This window comes from Salvia miltiorrhiza, chromosome 6 (genome assembly GCF_028751815.1).
Source record: "Salvia miltiorrhiza cultivar Shanhuang (shh) chromosome 6, IMPLAD_Smil_shh, whole genome shotgun sequence".
Taxonomy (NCBI): Eukaryota; Viridiplantae; Streptophyta; class Magnoliopsida; order Lamiales; family Lamiaceae; genus Salvia; species Salvia miltiorrhiza.
In genome coordinates, this window is record NC_080392.1 from 23536470 (window position 1) to 23556678 (window position 20209).

Here is a 20209-nt window from a genome sequence, read left to right on the forward strand (position 1 = left end):
TTATTTTTTATCCAACCTTAATCTAAACCTAAAAGCCTAACTTCACAATTCAAATTGAGAATTCCTACTTCTCGGCCCACCCCCAGCGCCGCTCCTCTCCACTCTCCAAATCGGAGTCTTCGGCACTGATTGAGCGGCTTCCGGCTGTCCACCTCCGGTCTCGGCCACTCCCCACCTGAAATCATCACTCGGAATGTTGGATGTAGAAAATAAATTCTTGAGAAATTCTCTTCTTTCTCCACTGGGTTGTATTATACTCACATTAAACCTAACAATCATGTCGCGTTAAGCATAAAATTTAAAGACCCAAAATCTTTTATATTATGGCATGAACAATTGGGTCATCCTGGGCAAAATATGATACGTCAGATTATTAATAATGCTATTGGGCACAATATACAAACAAAAAATTACGATAAAAAATAAAATTATTTATACGATGTTATTCATGGAAAAGATAAATTTTATATTCTGTTTGCATATGGGAAGTGAAAATTAGGCCATTTTAAATTTTTTAAACTTTCATGCCATTTTTACAAATAACTTTAAAATTCAAACTATTTTTATAAAGTCAATCTATTTTGCAAATAATTTCAAAGTTTGGATAATTTTTATAAATAATTTTAAAGTTCGAGCCAATTTCATAAAAAATTTAAAATTCGTGCAATATTTACAAATAACTCCGAAATTTAGGTTATTTTTTTGTAATTTTTAAATTCAAGCCATTTTACGAAAAACTCTTATTGGTGGTGGACTGGACTCATTCCACCCAAGTCAATCGCGGTGGGTCCAATATCTTTTTGACTACATCTTCATTTTACAATTATGTCTAAACATGAAGTACTAGTATGAAGTTTTGATTATTACTAGCAAGGAAGGAGACGCCTTCAACGGCAGATAAAAACAATTCCCGCCGCGCCACCACACTCTCAAACCGTAATCTCCCGGCCAGTTTTGCCACCAACACACCGCAATTCCGCTGCAAAATCTGCTCAATTGAGCTTCAAGAGCTATCGTTTCCCTCCGATCGCGCTTTAGAATCGGCGGTGGCGGAGAATGAAGATCAAAGGAAGTAAAGTCGCCGGAGGAAGCTGGACTACCCTAGGCCTGCCCTTAATTTTCCTGTTGTGCCTCTTCTTCTTCCTCGCCGGTTTCTTCGGCGCATCTCTTTTCTCCCAGCAGGTTCGTCAACTTTTTCTTTTATTTTCTTTTTTTTGTCAATTTTGGATTATTCGTACTTCTGCTTTACAATTATGGTCGGCGGGTGTGTGTATGTGAGTGAGTGAGTAGTGTTGATAATCATTTGGTGAATGTGTACGGCAGGAGAGTCCTACTGGTAATTTGCGGCCGCGGACGAGGGAATTGGTGGAGGAGATGATAGAACTGAAGGGGTTGCCACATGGAGATTCCGGCAGGGAGTCTGTGGAGACGATCCCCTTTCAGGTATGTATTTCTGCGGGAGTTCTGGATCCTAATTCCATGGATCGTCTAACAACTGAATAATTCGATATACCGTGGAATATAGTATTTGAGTAGAAAAACACTGTGTGACACGATACAAGAAAGCTGACCCCAAAAATTTATCGGTTTGTTCGTGATTGATCTCCTAGCTTAGGGTCTTTTTCTTTTCCTTGGTTACCTGTTTGTATACAAGGTGTTTGTGTTCACGACATGTTGTTAGAAGATAAGTACGTCACCTTTTTGTACTTAAACAGTAAGGAGAAATGATATTAAACCACCAATCATTCTTTCGAATGGATCTTAAGATTCTTAACAGAGTGATTTTTGATCCCATGGCAACAGCAGCAACACATAGATTGTAGATCCTAGGCTACTTCAGATTCCTGACACGATACTAATTAATCTATTTCTGTTCATTTCAAATTTTCTTTGTTGAATTTAAATAATAAACCTGAGATCTTAAACATTGTTTTTGGTAGATAGGCGTGAACCTCAGATCTTAGCATGTTATTGTTAATTTTTTGGCAGAGATCTTAGCATGTTATAGCTAGATCATTAAGTGGAATATGATTGATGTAGTTCAAATGTTTAATTCATTCTTCATTTTAGGGTAATATTTTATTCGTTTTATTTCAGTTGTCTTTGTCCCTTGATTTATTTTGTAGATTCTGAGCTGGAAGCCTCGGGCATTATACTTTCCGAACTTTGCTACTGCAGAACAATGCCAAAGCATTGTCAAAATGGCGAAAGTAAATCTCAGACCATCAACTTTAGCTTTACGCCAGGGAGAAACAGCAGATAATACGAAAGGAATCAGGACAAGGTAATTGCTGATTGCATCTAGAGTTAAATGCTGGATTTATAAGCATGGACGTACTCTTATCCTATTTTGGTTCTTTTGTTCTGGTGATTGACTCCTTTCTTAACATGGCTATTAACATGTGATTTGTAATGCTGGATTCTTTTCCAATTAGTTCTGGGATGTTTATTAGTGCTTATGAAGACAAAACTGGAACCCTGGATCAAATTGAGGAAAAAATTGCTAGAGCAACAATGATCCCCAGGAAACATGGAGAGGTATTGCACTTTAGTAACTTGGTCTTTTTTTGTTCTATTGGCTCTATCTTATCTTGTTAGTACTGTTAAAGTATGACAAAATACATGAAACTCTCTTTTGAACTTAAAAGAAATGTTGGATGTGCTCAAATGTGCACACTTGCTTTGAATTTGAAATAAAGAACAATTTACTATGAGATGTCGGCCTGTGAAATCATTTCGTACCTGTCAACAAACCTGGATTTCAGGATGATTGCTTGCAACATCATTTCTTGTGATCAGACTTCCTATGATATAATTAGACCCTGAGGACAAGTTATGTGTTGAAGTAGCTCAATTTATCATCTGCAGACAAATAGTGGCACCATCTATGCCACTTCTATGATTCCTTCAAACAGGATGGTGCTGGAAAAGTTCATTAACTAATAATGATCTTTCAAACAATACCATCAAAGGTTACCTGTTTGGGATGATAAGATGACAAATATGATATTACTTCATTTTTTAAAGATGGTTACTTGAAAGATCAATTTGGGATGCCGTATGGGCAAGTTTCATGATATAGAAATATATCAGTTCCTAGTCATTCTAATGCTGTACTACTCTACTCATGCAATGCCCTAAAGTGCAAACACTGAAAAGTCATCACACAATAATCTTGATGATGACACTACGTACAATTTTGTGTTTTTCATCAGTGCGAAAACGATTCATAATATGGCACTTTGATACCTAAGTTTCATCTGGTATCAGTTTTTGTCAACAAAGTAACCAATCAACTGTTTAGAGGTCTTCCTATCCCATCTTTTCGTTTTATTTGAGCAACAAGCATTCAAAATGATTCAAAAGACGATCGTTTAAGCTTTCTCACTTGCTCACTGGTTCATCTTCTTACAACAATCTTGTCAATAATGTGTATGCCCATGTTTCAGTCCTTCAATGTCTTGCGTTATGAGATTGGGCAGAGATACCAGTCACATTATGATGCGTTCAATCCAGCTGAATATGGCCCTCAAAAGAGCCAGCGGGTAATATAAATTTTATTTCAGACAGTTCTTGAAGCATTTATACTAGCTGTTATGTTATAGTGACATAGCTGTAATTATGTAAAATAATCAATGAAGTTACCCTATCTATGAATTTTTGTGGCAACATCTGAATACATGATATCTTATTTGTTCTGCTTTCATTATCATCATCATGCTAATCAACCTGGATTATTAATCAAATTATTAGAAAATGATTGTATATATTTAGGCGCACTGGAGAATCACAAACTCTCGTTCTTTCACTTTCTTTTGTTTTCTTTCATTTTATCATTTAGTTTCACGAGGGCAAGGAAACTGAACACTGAGCCATTGCGCCCTATTACCACACATATATCTAGTGATCTTGTTGAGTCTAAAATAGCATCTGGCCCTTCAGTGAAGCAAAGATTTCAAAGTTCTTTCCGAAGCTTTTTGTTGAGACATGTCTCCAGCTTATGTACGTGTGAAATATTGTTGAATGACAAACTCACTTTAATTTTGAAAATTTTCAGGTGGCTTCTTTTCTGTTGTATTTATCTGATGTTGAAGAAGGCGGTGAAACCATGTTCCCTTTAGAGGTTATCTTCGCTCTTTTTGCTAGTTCCCTACCTTTTTATTCTCGTTGAACCAAATAAGACTTCCTCAAGTGCCGTAGTTTACAGTTTCTTGATGGTTTGATATACAGAATGGGAAAAACATTGATAGCAATTACGATTTTGGGAAATGTCTTGGTCTAAAAGTGAAGCCACAAAGAGGAGATGGGCTTCTATTCTACTCCCTGTTTCCAAATGGCACAATTGATCCTGTGAGTGGCTTGCTACAAGTTGTCATCCTTATAACGTCTCAAGTTTTCTTGTTTGCTTCTTTCTTTCTATATAATTCAAATTTTGACATTTGTTTCATTTGATAGCACTAAGGCAAATGTTGAAACTTGAAGGAACATAAGCAACTAGGTAAAACTTGATATGGTATCTGTCAGAGTTCATAGGTTGTCATCATTCTAGTGAGTTGTTTTCAGTTAACCCAGAAACCTATATTAGCACACTATAGTGACTGAAGTTGATGCTAGAAATGAGTTCCATTGTCGATATGGGTTGACAAGAGATGCACGGTTGATTTAGAGTGGAAGAGATAGGAAAAAAAAAATAGTAGAAAGACAGTAGAAGGGAGAGGAGACGGGGAAGTGCAGGAGGATCGTGCATCTTTGGTAGTTGAGTTCGCACACTTACAGAATGCTTTACTTGTTGCTTACGACGAGATATGTGACTGTTGATGGCAGGCATCACTCCACGGGAGCTGTCCAGTGATCAAAGGTGAGAAATGGGTAGCTACAAAATGGATTAGGGATCAAGAGCAGGACGAAGAGCTTTGAAATTGGAAACTCAATTGGCATCCATTTTTTGCCAAGACTTCAACTTCACCACAATTTTTGTGTTGTATAGAAGCACTTACCTTTTTAATCACTACATACTAGCATTATGCATTATTCTAACTACAATGTATGAGACTGGCATTAGTATTTAAGAGCAATTTGCACCATTCCCTATTTTTCAGCTTATGTGTGTGTGTGCGTCTTATATTAATACTCTACTAAAAGGATGCCTTTTTCTTACAACTTAATACATGACAACTAGGCAATAGTTGATCTAAGTGTGCTTAGGTAATTCACATTATATATTACTGATTTTTTTTTTTCAGTGCAAATGTAAGCTTTAATAACTTAAAGATTTTTAAAACATAAGTTCATCAATCTTAATTTATTTTTCCATAACTTTAATTAATAACAATCATTTAAAAATAAACAATCTTATTATAATTTATTATTTTATCATATATTCTTCCAATTTCACTTCTCTTAACTTCTCTCTCTAACTCATAATTCACTCTATTATTAATTCAATTATCCAAATAATTTGATTATTTATAAACTTCTAAAATATCATATTTTATAAATATTTATAAATTATTGAAACTTATACACTCTCTAAAATAAATTTAGTGAAACAACTACCTAATTTGTATAACATACTTTTCGTCTAATGAAAAGGACCAAGTCCGAAATCCGCCAAAAATTGTGGGGACAAAACGGTATTAGCTGAAAGAAAAGAGGGTGAAAAACGAAAAAGAGAATAACAAGGAAGCCATGGTTTTGTAGATGTATATAACCCCCAAATTTTGTCACGGAGTGATTCGCTGCTGTTCTTCGGCGCCCTCCTCCGCTCTCAACCACCCAAGGGAAAAGAAGAGTCAATCAATTAGGGTTTCATATTCAAAAATCGAACAGGAAAAGCTTTTTTACGGAGAAAATGGGTGGCGGTAATGCTCAGAAGGCCAAAATGGCTCGTGAGAAGAACTTAGAGAAAGCCAAAGGCTCAAAAGGTCATCATCCGTTTTTCCTAAATTTTTTTTGCCTGAATTCTCGTTTTCAAATAATTCCTTGTTGTTGCCGAGTTTGTGAATAATTCGATCTTTGCAGGGAGCCAGCTTGATGCCAACAAAAAGGCAATGAACATTCAGGTATTCCTTTGGTTAGAATTACGGTTGAGTTTAAATATGGACTAGGTTGCTTTCTGGAGTTGATGGATTGAAGTCGTTAAATTTTAACTTCAGTTTTGATCTAGAACGATTTGTTGTTGAGTGTGATGTTTTTTGGGCGTGAAGTGACATTGTGAGTTTGAAGGAAGCTGTTTGAAATGAGGTGGATCAGACGAATAATTATTACTGTATTTAGTAATCACCTATGTTTGGTCTTGGATAGAGCTAACTAGTGCTGGTGACCTATTATTTGATTGTCTTTGCATATCTTTTTATAACTTCTTTCTTCTATGTTTGATGTCATTGCGCCTGAATACACGAACTTTCACCAAATTATGGTTTTGCACATGAATTGCCCCCAAATTAACATTGAGATGGAGGCCTGAATGTCTACACGGCTTAAACATCTAATGTACTGAACGATGTAGTTGGATGTCTACGTCACTTCAGCTAGCCACTATGGCATTAATTCGCCGGAAATTGACAACTAAGTGAAAGATCAGAACAGTTGAAAGTTCATGTATTTGGAGGCATAATTTTTTCATGTGCAAAATCGGAATTGGATGAAAGTTTGTGTATTTAGATGCAATTACCCCTTTATGTTTCCATCATGATGTATGACATGATAGAAGATTAGCTTGTGGTTTTTGACTGCTGAATTTCAAGGTCATCTGCCTTTACTATCTAATGGTAGTACGATAACCCTAAGAAATGATCATTGCCTATTTATTTTGTTGACTACTTGTTATAAGAGACAATGCGAGTCTTTATTGCTGGCAATTCCTTAAGCATCCCCATTTCAGCCTTGGCTCTGTCTGGAAACATCTTGGTGCTTCTTGGTTAACTTGTAAGAATGTTATTTGGAAGTATTGTGGAGGTTATGTGTTGTGAGAGTCATAGCAACAATTCCAAGTATCAGCATTTAAAAAAGTTCATTTTATATATTTTATTGTGTTGTAATTTTAAAGAGTGGCTTTGATAATATTGTGGGTCGTAGATTATCTAGAAAGGATTTATTTTCCTGTGGAAGGTCTCGATGCTGGATCATTGTGCCTTGCGGGTATTACTTCCATAGCAAGCTGTTACTTTTACTGGCTTCTTAATCTTGCTTAGTCGTCTTTTTGCGGTTTTTGTTATACTAAATCTCGTATGTGCATCTCTAGCATTTGGTCTTCTGTAGTTTCAAAAAAAAGCATTTGGTCTTCTGTGTATCTAAGGATTAGACTTTGAACAGTGAATGTTTTGAGAACATTGAACAGTGTAATTTGCTCTTTGCTTCACCTTCTCGCAAATTTATTATTAAGCTCTACTATGAGGAATCTCATGTACCTATACGATTCATTGACGGGGTGCATCCACAAACACACATATATCTTTTTATTTGTGCATCATTAATTCTAATTGATATTTATTTTCATCTCTCAAGCATCTAATTTCTTCTAGATTGTTTGCATTGAGCTCTGTAATTCATTCACATCATCATATCCTATTGGCGCTCTACTTCTCCATTCAGTCTCCTACCTGTGTTGCTTTATTTGTCCTTACCAGGTCTTTTTTGTCTCTTTCTTTTTGTCTTCTTTTGTTTTCCATCTAATCTGAAGGACATTTCTCTATCTCATGCTGGAGGGAGAGTAAATACTACTTCTAATTAGTCCCCATATTAGAGCTATGTTTATTTTGTTTGTGTTCTAATTTCTACTATGAATTTTTGTGTTTATTTTAGCTTAAGTTGGACGCCGCATGGCTTGTTGTAGCTTTTCTTTGCGTCTCCAGCTTTCTGGTTTTGGTCATAGCAATTAGCAAGTCCTGTATTTTTATAGAGAAGCACTGGATTGGTGTAAGTGGAGGAACTTGTGGCCGAAAGTGAAACACTTGAGAAAATGACCTTCTAAAGATGGTTATGGCCGAACCTTAAAAATAATGAATGGGCCTTAGGAAGGTTCTTTTGCGCACAACTTCATCTGTTATATACCAGGATACATCATGTTTTACTACATCCAAAGAGTTGCCCCTTTTGGCTGGTTTTAGACTTGTGGTTTCAAAAGTCTTTACGGATTATTATTGCAAGTTTGATTCCGTGATAAAAACTGTTATTGATGAGAGGATCTACTTTTGGAGTGGTGAAGGCATATTCTTAAAGTAGGATTCAGTTGCCAAGGTTAATACTTATTTGTTCCATCTACTTAAATATTGATGAAAATTGTAGTTTGTCCATTTGGAACTAAAAGGCAATCCCAAGGGTGTTGTATTTTTTTTATTTTTTGGCATTTCTGAATTGATTGAATTCCCATTGAACCATTTTACATGATGACATGGCTGGTTATTTTAACGTTTTGTTGGATGATGGGTGCAGTGCAAGGTGTGCATGCAGACATTCATGTGCACTACTTCAGAGGTGAAGTGCAGGGAACATGCCGAAGCAAAGCATCCCAAAGCCGATGTGAGCGCCTGCTTCCCTCATCTCAACAAGTGACTTTACTTATAAGCTCCTGCGTAAGGAAGTGTGTATTTTGAGCATTTCATGTTTCTGCCCTTCTTCTTAAATGTTTAGATGAGTCATTGGAATGTGCTTCTCTTGCAGACATATGTCGATTGTGATGTTTGTTGAATTTCTATCTCAAGCCCTCTCCTGGGAAATCTATTGTGGCAAACTTGGCTGTGGTTTTAGTTTTTCCTATGGTTATTCAGATTTCAAGTCGTGCATGGTAGGTCTAATTGATTACTATATACCGTATTTAGCCAAATAACTAATTATAATAAGCCGCAAAGGGGCTGATTAGGAAGTAATAAATGATTAGGAATTGCGAATTCTTACCCATAAAACAGAGTTTCAGAAAATAAAGAGGTATGTAGAATGAAATGAAGAGGAACTTGGGCAGACAACCAGTTATTTAAAGAAAATGGCAAGCTTTAAAGATAGCACAATTGTATAAATTATAGTTCACAGAAAGAGAAGCATACTATAATGATATTATATTAATGCATGCTTGAGATTGAAAAACAGGTCCAGATAGACTAGACGAAGTCTAACCCAATTGGTACATTAAATCTGTATACAAGAGAATTCATGACTGGGTGCGCGTGCGGCTATTCTCTGCTGCTCTTACTTGAGAGAAATAAGGGTGGGCCTACCAACACACAACGAGCAAACTAATTAGCATTCAAGTTGACAAGAATATCCTAAATTGCTCAGAGAAAGAATAGACTACCATGGCCTCTCTGGCTGTGAGCCTATCTTGATGGTCGTAGCGCAGGAGTTTGTCGAGGAAATCTATAGCCTGCTACAAAAAGATGAATTTTAAAACACTACAACATAAGTTGGCTAGGCTAGTACAGAATCTATAGGAGAACCATTGAAAATGAAGTATGTGCTCATGACCTCGGGTGACACAAGATGCTGATTATCAGAGTTGATGAATTTCGACCAAGGTTTCCTGCTGTGTCTGTCAAATGAAAAGGAGCCAACAACTATGATAGATGCACACCAAGACGAACCATCCAAAAGTGTTTTCTAACTAAGTTCATAATTATTCGGGAGTCATTCCAGCAAGCTTGCATCTATGTTAAAAGTGTTTTATCATTGTTTATAGGTAGCATACCTTCCAACAAGAGCTTCAAGTTGAGGATCAAGCTCCAAATGGTATTTATGCAAATAGGCGTTCAACTCATCAGTTCCAAGCACCTGAAAGAATAATCTAATATCAAGTACATTATGAAGATGAGCATCAAGTCCATTAAGTTCTTTAATGACAGAATACCATGTAGACAACCTACATTTATAAATTTGCTTTTCTTTGAAATTCTAGACATGAATGGGAACACCCGTTTGTCACTATAATTTTCACTGGATGCAAATGTCTCAGATAGCTAAATTAATATGCTTGTAGGGTGCGTATTTGCATGTCTACACCCATTTGTCACTATAATTACCACTGGATGCAAATGTTATCTACATCTTTTTTTTCTTTAGCAGAACAAGATTTTTTTTCTTCATAAGAAACAGCTTTTTTGCAAAACGATAATGCATTACAGAGGGATGAGAAATCCCAAAAAGTGAATAATCCTAACTACAAATACAATTGCAATCCGTAGCAAAATCCAACACAATAAAAGGCCTTAAAACCTTTGTGATTTGAGGCCCATTGCATATTAGAAAATTCATCAACTCATAGTTGGTCAGGATTTTATTACCTTAGCAATTTTCACGAGTTGATCCTGGTTATCATGTCCATAAAAGAAAGGTTCCTTGCGGAAAATCTATGTTATGCACACAGGAAGCAAGTAAGAAAATAAAAGAATAAGGTTAAATTATTGAAGATAAATCCATGGGAGTACAAGAATTGTGACACCATCAGGTTTCTCACCATTCCTGCAAACATGCAACCCAGGCTCCACATATCCAAAGAATAGTCATAATCTTGCAAATCAACAAGAAGTTCTGGACCCTTGAAGTATCTGATATGTGAGAAATTTTATTACAAGCATAAGTTTATGGAATTAAATACATTAAACCTAACATAAAAGGGCAGCCTGCTTGAAGGGAAGGAGAGGAGAACATATTCATTGATCCACTTTATGATGAAAACATATACAACATATGTCCAATCTCAAGTATGTTCACCAAATAAAGGATGATTCATGACAGGTCAAAGTGATTTGAAATCAACCTAGAGCTTCATAGAGTTTTTTTCTTTACAAAGCTACATGTGCATAAAAAAAGGACTTAAAAAGGTATCTGTAAACCCAGAGGAAAAGGATGATATCTAACATGATAACACAAATGCAAATGTATGAGTTTGCTGAGTGCACACAAGTGCGCACACATTATTTTGAGCTTAAACCTAAAATGAAATCCGGAGGTAACATCAATGTATAGAATTATGCAATTTCAACAAGTTTATCTTGACATCTAAATTCTGGTGTCAAACTGTCAATATATAAAGCAAACAGCCAAACATATGTCTCAAGAACTGCTGTAGTTTTTGCGAGAATATCTGCATCTGAGATCCACAACTTTGTCTAACTCAGTATCAGACAGAGTAAACCGTAGATCAGAATAACCACAAAATGAGAGGTCCAAAGATAACATACTAGAGCATAAGACAATTTCCAAGTGAGCATAAGTAATGACAACTATCTATTACATGTTTATGAACAAAGCATTCCTTATCCAAAAAAATTAGCTATATTACCTTGAAGCAACACGGACATTATATTCCTTCCCAGGGTGATAGAATTCAGCAAGGCCCCAATCAATCAGGCGAAGTTTACGCAACTCATGGTCTATCATTACATTATGCGGCTTTACATCTCTGTGCATTATTCCCTGTGAGTGACAATAATCTAGTGCCTGCAGGAAAATACAGATATTTACTCTTTGAACTACTGAGAAAGTTCCATGACATATTAATAATATATATAATGAAATGAATATATAACATCTAAAACTTTCAAATTGATGACAAATAATCTTCAATAATTGCATTAGTAAATCACTTAAATCAATATCTTCTCTTAGAATGCTTGACCTTTTCAACATAATCCCAGAGGAAACTGCTTTGTGGCGGATTCATAACAAAAAAAGTTCATATAAATTTTTAGCCCAAGATCTTCTCTATAGAAAATTGATCTTTCCAGCAGAGTCAAACAACAAAGACTTAATACAAACTACAAGTTTATGTCAATTTTCCCTTCTGTCTCCATTCCCTTGAACAAGTTTCTGAAACCTTCATTGTAAAATAGTTTCTCTCAGATATAAATCTGAATTATATGTATTACTAAACCTACTGCCCTTGTGATCCCCCTCTCTTTTGTGAACATGGAACCAATAGTTTCTTTTTCCATTTATTTTAACAAACAAGTTTGGATATGCTTCTGCTTTAGACCATTTCATTTTTTGAGCTATCAAAGTACCTATTTACCATAGAAGGGTGAACTAGGCTCTCTTGGTTTCATTTATATGAGTCCATTTATTCAACTATTTCTACCTACTAACTTGTGTACTCGTATGGCAATGTATCAAAGTGGCAGGCTCCATCATTTTCCTTCTGTCTCGCTGTTGAATAGGATCAGCTTAAGAAATTTAATTTTCTCTGATCCCTGGAAAGGCTTAAACAGAAGAAAAGCAGCTAGCTACAGTGAATACAATCTAAGAATCAACAATTGCTCCATCCAAGAACAAGATTGATTTGGGTATCAGGTTTATGGGGGCGAAAATAGATAGATATCAAGCAGGAGACACAACCCTAACCATAACTAAGAGCATAATAAGATTTTTCCTCTCACCTTGAGGAGCTCATATATGTAGTAACGTATGTCGTAATCCGTCAATGTAGGGTACAAAACTTTAAAATCTGTACTATTCACAAATTCAAATATCAAGCTAGGAGTTTTCGAGTGTTGATCTCTAACAATGTCTAACAGCTTGACAACATTTGGTCCCCCACGCAGGTTCTGTAGTATTTTGATCTCTCTCTTGATCTGCACATAGACCGCAAAAGATAAAGATTACAAAATATCCTTTTCAATACTATGCTCATGTGCATCTTAAGCACATAACAGTCAATACATGAGGAGATTCAATAGGTCAAAGTATTTTCACTGTTCCATTTAACTATAATATACCTCCAACGGGCAGAAAAACACAAAACCAAAGTGGTACAGAACATATATACGTGGAAAAGGACTACCATATCTGATAAGATCTGCTTGCATTCATGAAAGACATCATACGAAAATTCAAATATGCTAATTTTCTGAATTCCATTTGATCAAAATATTCTTGTCACTTCAAGAAAAAGGCCTTTTACAGTATATCCAACCTTGAGAAGTGGTTGGCATTAGCAGAACATCAGAAACAAAAGGCTTTGCAACAAGATTTTCAAATCATGTTTCTGTTTGTATTTTTCATAAATGGCAGGCTCCAAAATGGGTAAAGACCTCCGAATATAATTACCTTTTTCTTCTTAACAGGTTTCAGAATCTTGATTATGCATCGCTCGTTGTTGTTGACATTTATACCTTCAAAAACTTCACTGTATTTCCCCCGTCCAACTTTGCGCACAACCTCATAATCATCCTGGTCGCTGAAAAGTATAGCAAAGAAATTAATTTAGAGACGTCGAGCATCAACTCCAAGTTACAGCATTAACAAAATGTTGCAGAAGTAGAGAACAATACACTAATGGCTTGATGTCATACTTATACTTCACTATAAAAACACAGATGACAAAGGACAACCTTTTTTGTTACTTTCTAACAGCATAAGCATAATTCAGCAACCTCGCGATATTGTAGCAAACCAAAGAGTTGGACGAAATAGATAATGTATTATGTTAATAACTAACTGGGGAGATTTGTCACCTGCAGAGGTCATATTGTAGAGAATGAACAATATGCCACAGACACACTCTGATTGCATTATTCTCTTTTGCTTAAATAAATATTATCAACACTCTTCCCGTTTTAAAATTTATTTTCCGGATCTTCCCTTTCCTACTCCAAGAAATTTAATTAACGAAACAATTGAATTTAGGTGCATTCGGCTTCAAATATGGATTGGAACAAAAAGAATCCGCCACGAATAAGATGTACGCCAATCTAATTAGAAAGATATAATCATATTCAGAAATCACAAATTCGTTTACCAATTCAGATTCATTAAATCTCTTCAACTAATATGCAGTCCGAGACATCAGCTCCCCATGTTTTCACTGACGAATCATATTATCAACTAACACAGTTCATAGCTCCAGTTCCAATAGGCAATTTATCACAGCTAAACGTGGTTAATGAGGGATTAGAGGCAGCAAAGGGAGAAATCGAAATCGCAATCATTAACTGCTTACCCCCACTGCACAGCTAGGTTTTCGTAATCCCAGTATTCCCTGGGGCGCAGCACATTCACGTCGGTATAGACCCGCGCTTTCGACATGATCTCCGGCGGTAGGAATCCGTAGATCTATGTGAGATATATAAGGATGAGGCGACGGCGGATAAACGAGCAGCCGGCGCAAGCGACACGAGCGAAATTCCGGAGTAGTGCGCCAGCGGCCTACTGAGCTTAGTTTAGTATTAGCCCAGCTTTAAATTTGTGGAGCACTCCAACTATTGGCCTTTTCATTTTCATTTTTATTCTAAATTGTAATTTCCAAATGTGGAAATCTATGAATAAACACAAATACTCCTGTGCAATTAGTTAGACAGTGCAACTGATTTCCAGAATAATACTACTTCATTCGAAAATTGACACTTGAATATTTTCGAATGACACTACTTCAACATACAAATGACACTCAAATGACACTTCTACTTGAAGAAGTGTCATTTGTATGATGAAGTAGTGTTATTCAGAAACCAGTTACACGGTACAACCAGTTGCACGGGAGAGTGTCTCATGAATAAATATCACAACATAAAATTATGAGACAAATATTAAAATAACCATTTTGCTTAAGCAAAGGTTAATGATAACCATAAAAATTAAAATATACTCCCTTCGTTCCAACAAAAACGGTGCATATTTCTTTTTGCGTCGTCCCAACGAAAGTGATGCATTTCTTATTTTGCACTACAAACAATGTGGCCCCACACACCTTTACATTACAATCTTATTATCCTTAAATGTTGTGCCGAAAAGAAGCGCACCACTTTCGTTGGCACGGAGGGAGTATTAATTATAAACACTGAAAACAAAGCAACACAATTAAACGCCTAAAGCCTTCCCCGGCAACGGCGCCAAAATTTGACTCAACTCAAAACACCTATTGAATTGACTCGCAATCGTACGAGGTAAATTGTAGTGGAATAAGCTAACCCAAGTCGTCTTTCAAGGAAGACTAAACAGGGTGTTCTCTCGTGTTGCACACAGATAACAGAAAATAAACCTAAACACTCTAATCAAGATTTTAGGGGCTGACTCTCTCTCTTATCTAGCGCGTAATTGAAATAAAGCATGTAAATTATCTAGGCAATAAATAAAGCAAGTAAAACTATTTAGGCAAGAACTAAAATAATACGCAAGAATAAAAAGCATGGAAATCTACTCTAGGGTTCTTGAGGAAAAAGCAATAATTCATTAAACTAATTGCGCAATATAAATAACAATTATCTAGACAAAGAACGAAATTATTAAGCAGAATAAATCTAAAGAGCATCCGGAAAGAAATAACAACTATTGTATTGAAATCATAAATCCAAAGTTTATCTAGGCAATAAATAGAAACTTACAGTAATTGATGATAACTGAAAAAGAATCTCTAACTACTGAATTACTCTAGGCGTAGAAATTAAGAATGAAAGCAGTAAACCCTAACTAAGAAACTGGTGTCTGGAATGATGGCTAGAACTACATCTGGGAAAAAGTGTAAGTATGAGAGTTGGTAACCTAGGGAATGAGAATTCCGCTCCTTTTATACTCCCCAAATGTAAAATATGTCTTTTCTCCTTTAATTACTGAATTTGGACACGTGGCATTCTCTAATTGGAACAAAAGAAGTGAGCATTGGAGAGAGAAGCTCGGCCGCTGGGCCTTGCATTCAGTCGCTGGATGAGCTCGCCCGCTAGCTGGGCCTCGGGCGATGGGAATCTCAGGCGTGGAGGAGCCCTCGGGCGCTGGCCTTGAAGCTCGGGCGCGGGAGTAAGGCTCTCGGGCGATGGAAATGATGCACGGGTGAGGGGAAAAGTGCTCGGGCGAGTAAAATGGCCAGCGGGCGAGGGGAGAAGGCCTCGGGCACGGGGATGGGCTGCTCGGGCGAGGAAATAGGCTGCTCGGGCGAGTAGATAGCGCCACTCGGCCGCGGGGAGCACCCATCGCCCGCAGGGTACCCACGCCCGGACTGCACTGCGCGATGTTTTTGTGTTGGTCCGTTCTCCCTTATTACAAGTCGGAATTTGAATCCGTTTTCGTCTACGGACTCCTATCGAGACGAGCTACAATTCTTGTGAAGACTAACCACCCAAATTCGAACTTCATATTTTTTCACTAATTAATCAATTAGAGCATTCAATCCTGAGACAACAAAATAAGCACATCAGCTCAAATCAATCAATTATTGGAGTGAACGAGACCAAAAATATAAACTCATAACACACCTAAACACCCATATAAACATCACAAAATAGGACTAAACAAGCATAATAGTGCCATTGTGTCGTCACTGTGGATCACAAATGAAACGATGTTGTATAGGCTTTAAACGAAACGACTTTGTTTCCTATATATTTAAAATTCCTCTTTTACTATGAAATAATCTAAGTCAAAATTCCTCTCTCATACTTGCAAATTTGTTGCTGGATTTCGTGTGCCATTCGAGAATTCGAGGATGAGCGTGAGTTGCTGTCCATGGACATGACTATCTTTATTGGGAGCCCTAAATTGTTGAAAATGACAAATGAATCCCTTAATTTTTTATTTGAAGATGCTCAGATGTTATTTCCTTATAAAACCACGTCGTTTTCTTAATCAAATTAATTATAATTTGGTATTAATAAAAATAGTCTAGCATCAGTTCTTTCTCATAAAAAAATTTAATAACACAGTCACTTAATATTTCTAGATTCATATGCTATGTTGCATAGGTGCGAGGGGGTGGGTGCGAGAGCGATACGATTCGGGTGCGGGGATACTAATTTTTAAAAATTATAGGGTGTGATTCGTGAAGGATATGTTTGTGTTATATAATATATAGCGGTGGGCTAGAATAAAAACACTCTTAAGTGTATAAAATATAAACGTTTCTTAATGTACGAATTTTATGTAGAACACGTATGAATTTATCCAACAGAGTTACGAATTGCGAAAAATAAATTTTTGTTACCTTTGGGATTCGAACTCAGGACCACGAATTCATCCAACAGGGTTACGAATCAACCGTAGATCTTGATGATCTAAGGGCTGAAAATCATTTATATTTTATACACTTAAGAGTGTTTTTATTCTAGCCCTCCCCTATATATATATATATATATATATATATATATATATATATATATATGACCATTCAAAGAACTAAAATTTGTTAAAGGCCAAAATTTCGTAGACCATCAAATTCCTTTTTAATAAAACTAAGGGCCCAAGCAATTAAGTAGAAACCCAAGTCCATTATAATAAATCAAAGGGCCCAAGACCAAACCCTCTCTTTTAACCTAATACACACACACTAAAACACATTCACTCACACACAGTCAGCCACACACATTCTCACACACACACACTCTCCCTCTTTCACGGCTGCTCTCATCCTCCGGTGGCGGCGAGGTCGGCGTCAACCCTCTCCCCCTCGGCCTCTCTCTTCTCTCTGACCCCCCTCTCTCTCTCTTTCCCTCAATCGCACACCCACACACACGAGGACATAGCCAAGGTCGCGCCACCTCCCTCATGCTTCTTTCCCTGCGGAATCACGGCGAGGAACCGTCACCGCCGCCGTCGTTTGAAGCGCTGCCTCTTCGGACACACTCGCCTCTTACTCACCCCCCTCATCTCTGTCTCAGTCTGATTGAGCAACGGCAGGAGGTCGCCGCCGCCCTCTGAAATCCGACGACCGCAGCGGCTAGCGAAGCCAACCATCGGATTCGCGAGGTTGGCGCACCCAATTCGCGAATCCAATTTTTTTTGGTGATTCTCCACGTGGCGAATCCAATCCCACACTAATCGCACCCGCACCCGCACCCGCCTCCTGCGCGTATCTGATACTGCAATGTGCTATTTTTTGGAGAATCTGTGCATCATAGTTCATATGCAATGCGTACAATATTAAGTAAATTCAATCAGTAAAGTTTTGAAATAACTTTGTTAGTATTTAAAAAAAAAAAAAAAAATTTCCTCCGGGCATAGCTAGTTAATGATCTAACTTTAAAATTTTTGCTAAGATTTTCATTGAAGAAAAATGGGGCGTTACAATCGCTGAATATAATTAAGGATGCCTCTGCACCAAACCACGTCGCCAGATAAAATTAAAGCCGTCACCACACTACCGAGATAGAAGAGAGAGGATAATCAACAGAGCAACAAGAGATAAATAGCAAAACAAGAGAGAGAAATAGCTGATAATATTGTTGCCTCCAGTTCCACCGCTGCCGGACAAATAAACGAGAGATCGAAATAAGTGAGATTCAGGGAGCTTAGAGAACAAAGAGAGAAATAATTGAAAACAGAGAGAGAGAGAGAGAGAGAGAGAGAGTTTGCAGCAATTTGTACAAGAATTAGTAAAAACAATTTAATCAATTTAATTTAAAAATTAGTTATTCCCACCGTCCCCAAACATCTTCTTAAGGGAGGGTGACACGAATTTTAATAATAGTTAATTATGTATTTGATGAATGAAAAATGAGTATAACATAAAATGAAGATTATAAGAATAATAGTAAATGTAATTATTTTCAAAAATAAATTGAAAAGATATTTTGCTGATGATCCAAAATAAAAAGGAATGAAAATATTTAAATTGCATTACCTTCAATGGATATTTTACGCCATTAAACTAAAGTAAATTATAGAAATGATGAAAAAAGGTTTCTAGTCCGTAGGAATTAGAAGTGCATTAACTTAAGAAAAAAAAATTGATAAGGTGGTAAGAAAAGAGTGACGGTGGATGATATTGATAGGGACCATTCTTATTTTTAAAGGCCACATATTTCAACATCACAGCCGCCCCTAATTCCAAGTACTATTAATATTGACAAAAATTAGAGTTAAAGTTTCGAAGATTATATCAATATTCATCAACAGACCTATTTTATCCCTACTCTAAAGTGCTTCACGTGAACCTTTCCTCTTCGCCTTTTCCCGTGAAATATTATTATATAGGACATGGTCACATCTTTCTTTCTCTTTTAATAACGGAAAATATTGAATATTTTTACATTCATCTGTTCTAAGAAATTGTTTCCGTGTGATTATTAAATTGTGTTTTTGCAATAAATATTCAACTTCATTGGTTCCAATGTTGAGGATAACTTTATCGAAGAAATGACTATCTAATTAAAAGTTTGCAACTTTTAGCAGTAAATATTTTTTGAAAGATTCTGATTTGCTACATGAATAAGTTGTAAGGGCTTCTGCACTTGTCCAAGAAACAAAATATCATAATCCAATTATGTGGATTGTGGATATAGTTAGGTACGAGCAATATTTTTGTTTTTTAGTGATGGGTTGGGAAAAGATTTTTGGACACCAGGTGTCTTATACACCTTCATAAAAAATCAATTTTTTCTTGATGTTTAATTTGACCGATTTTTTGCTATCTAGTGATTTGTCGTCTATAATATTATTTTCAAAAATATATTCAACCGATTTTGTTATTACTTTTTATTTTTATATTTTTTTTCAAGTTCACTAATTTTTAATATAAAAATATAATAAAATTGAAAATAATAACAAAATCGATTGAATATATTTTTGGAAATGATATTTTAGACAAATTACTAAATAACAAAAAATCAACCAAATTAAACATCAAACAAAAACCGAATTTAATTAAGGTGTCTAAGACACCTTGTGTCCAAAAATCACTCCCTATGAGCGATATTAATTTATTACAGTACGGATTCATCAATACTCGTCACGAATATATCTCATATTAATAACTATGTATTGAAAGTAAATGAATTTTAATCTTTAGTGTGTACGAGTTATGCTTACTTTAATTGTGGCAACTCAAACCCCTAGTGCAGTACTTATCTACATCTCTAGACTCTATACTAATTATTAAAATAAAACAATAAGTTGGATCATTATTGCAATATTGTGTAACATCTTTCAGGCGTAGTTTGAGGTTCTGCCTCGAAAGATAAGATTCATATAGATATGGTTATTTTGATCTTTTTACCTTCAAATTAACAAGGTGATTGAAGTTGTGGATTATAATTTTGTGATTGTGGAAAGATCAAATTCAAGAGCCCAAAACATCAGGATTGAAAAGAAAAAAAAGCACAACATATTTTATATCTTTACCATGCAACTTAACCAGAAAATATAATTTAATTAATAAAATTATTTTTAAAAATCAATAATAAAAGGCCTAACTTCAATAATTCGCACAAGGCCCACTTGTGTTAGTCCCCCCACACCTGACATACATCTTCCAAAATATCTAAAAATTATTGCAACTTGTGAAGGGAATTTAAAAATC

General features: G+C 36.1%; 3 protein-coding genes across 4 annotated transcripts; 2 read left to right on the forward strand and 1 right to left on the reverse strand.

The window, feature by feature from the left end:
• Positions 1-832: 832 nt before the first annotated feature.
• LOC130988912 (probable prolyl 4-hydroxylase 9) lies at positions 833-5084 on the forward strand. Of its 2 annotated transcripts, XM_057912898.1 has the most exons (8): positions 834-1182; positions 1324-1443; positions 2127-2284; positions 2436-2538; positions 3450-3545; positions 4058-4123; positions 4231-4350; positions 4825-5084. In XM_057912898.1, the coding sequence occupies exons 1-8, from the start codon at positions 1057-1059 to the stop codon at positions 4915-4917; spliced, it is 882 nt and encodes a 293-aa protein (XP_057768881.1). In that variant the 5' UTR covers positions 834-1056; the 3' UTR covers positions 4918-5084. The 2 variants fall into 2 exon arrangements, with proteins under 2 accessions (XP_057768880.1, XP_057768881.1); XM_057912897.1 differs by having other exon boundaries at positions 833-1182; positions 4231-5084.
• Positions 5085-5568: 484 nt separating this feature from the next.
• On the forward strand, positions 5569-8775 carry LOC130988913 (uncharacterized protein At2g23090). The gene is made up of 3 exons (XM_057912899.1): positions 5569-5924; positions 6022-6062; positions 8434-8775. The coding sequence occupies exons 1-3, from the start codon at positions 5852-5854 to the stop codon at positions 8551-8553; spliced, it is 234 nt and encodes a 77-aa protein (XP_057768882.1). The 5' UTR covers positions 5569-5851; the 3' UTR covers positions 8554-8775.
• Positions 8776-8986: 211 nt separating this feature from the next.
• LOC130988911 (casein kinase II subunit alpha-2-like) lies at positions 8987-14225 on the reverse strand. Its single transcript, XM_057912896.1, has 10 exons — positions 13928-14225; positions 13036-13165; positions 12366-12560; positions 11273-11430; positions 10445-10535; positions 10272-10337; positions 9680-9762; positions 9460-9523; positions 9290-9358; positions 8987-9208 (listed from the first exon to the last, which is right to left on the reverse strand). Exons 1-10 carry the CDS (start codon positions 14011-14013, stop codon positions 9146-9148), a joined length of 1005 nt encoding a protein of 334 aa, XP_057768879.1. The 5' UTR covers positions 14014-14225; the 3' UTR covers positions 8987-9145.
• Positions 14226-20209: the final 5984 nt, after the last annotated feature.

What these genes read in the sequence shown, in the direction of transcription:
- LOC130988912 (XM_057912897.1), top strand. Translation starts at nt 1,057, where the DNA reads ATGAAGATCAAAGGAAGTAAAGTCGCCGGAGGAAGCTGGACTACCCTA. An exon ending in TGGAGACGATCCCCTTTCAG is followed by an intron (nt 1,444 to 2,126) that starts GTATGTATTTCT and finishes TTTATTTTGTAG; the next exon opens with ATTCTGAGCTGGAAGCCTCG. An exon ending in AAACCATGTTCCCTTTAGAG is followed by an intron (nt 4,124 to 4,230) that starts GTTATCTTCGCT and finishes TTTGATATACAG; the next exon opens with AATGGGAAAAACATTGATAG.
- LOC130988913 (XM_057912899.1), top strand. Translation starts at nt 5,852, where the DNA reads ATGGGTGGCGGTAATGCTCAGAAGGCCAAAATGGCTCGTGAGAAGAAC. An exon ending in GAAAGCCAAAGGCTCAAAAG is followed by an intron (nt 5,925 to 6,021) that starts GTCATCATCCGT and finishes CGATCTTTGCAG; the next exon opens with GGAGCCAGCTTGATGCCAAC. An exon ending in AAAAGGCAATGAACATTCAG is followed by an intron (nt 6,063 to 8,433) that starts GTATTCCTTTGG and finishes TGATGGGTGCAG; the next exon opens with TGCAAGGTGTGCATGCAGAC.
- LOC130988911 (XM_057912896.1), bottom strand. Translation starts at nt 14,013, where the DNA reads ATGTCGAAAGCGCGGGTCTATACCGACGTGAATGTGCTGCGCCCCAGG. An exon ending in AACCTGTTAAGAAGAAAAAG is followed by an intron (nt 12,561 to 13,035) that starts GTAATTATATTC and finishes GTCTATGTGCAG; the next exon opens with ATCAAGAGAGAGATCAAAAT. An exon ending in ACATATATGAGCTCCTCAAG is followed by an intron (nt 11,431 to 12,365) that starts GTGAGAGGAAAA and finishes ATTTTCCTGCAG; the next exon opens with GCACTAGATTATTGTCACTC.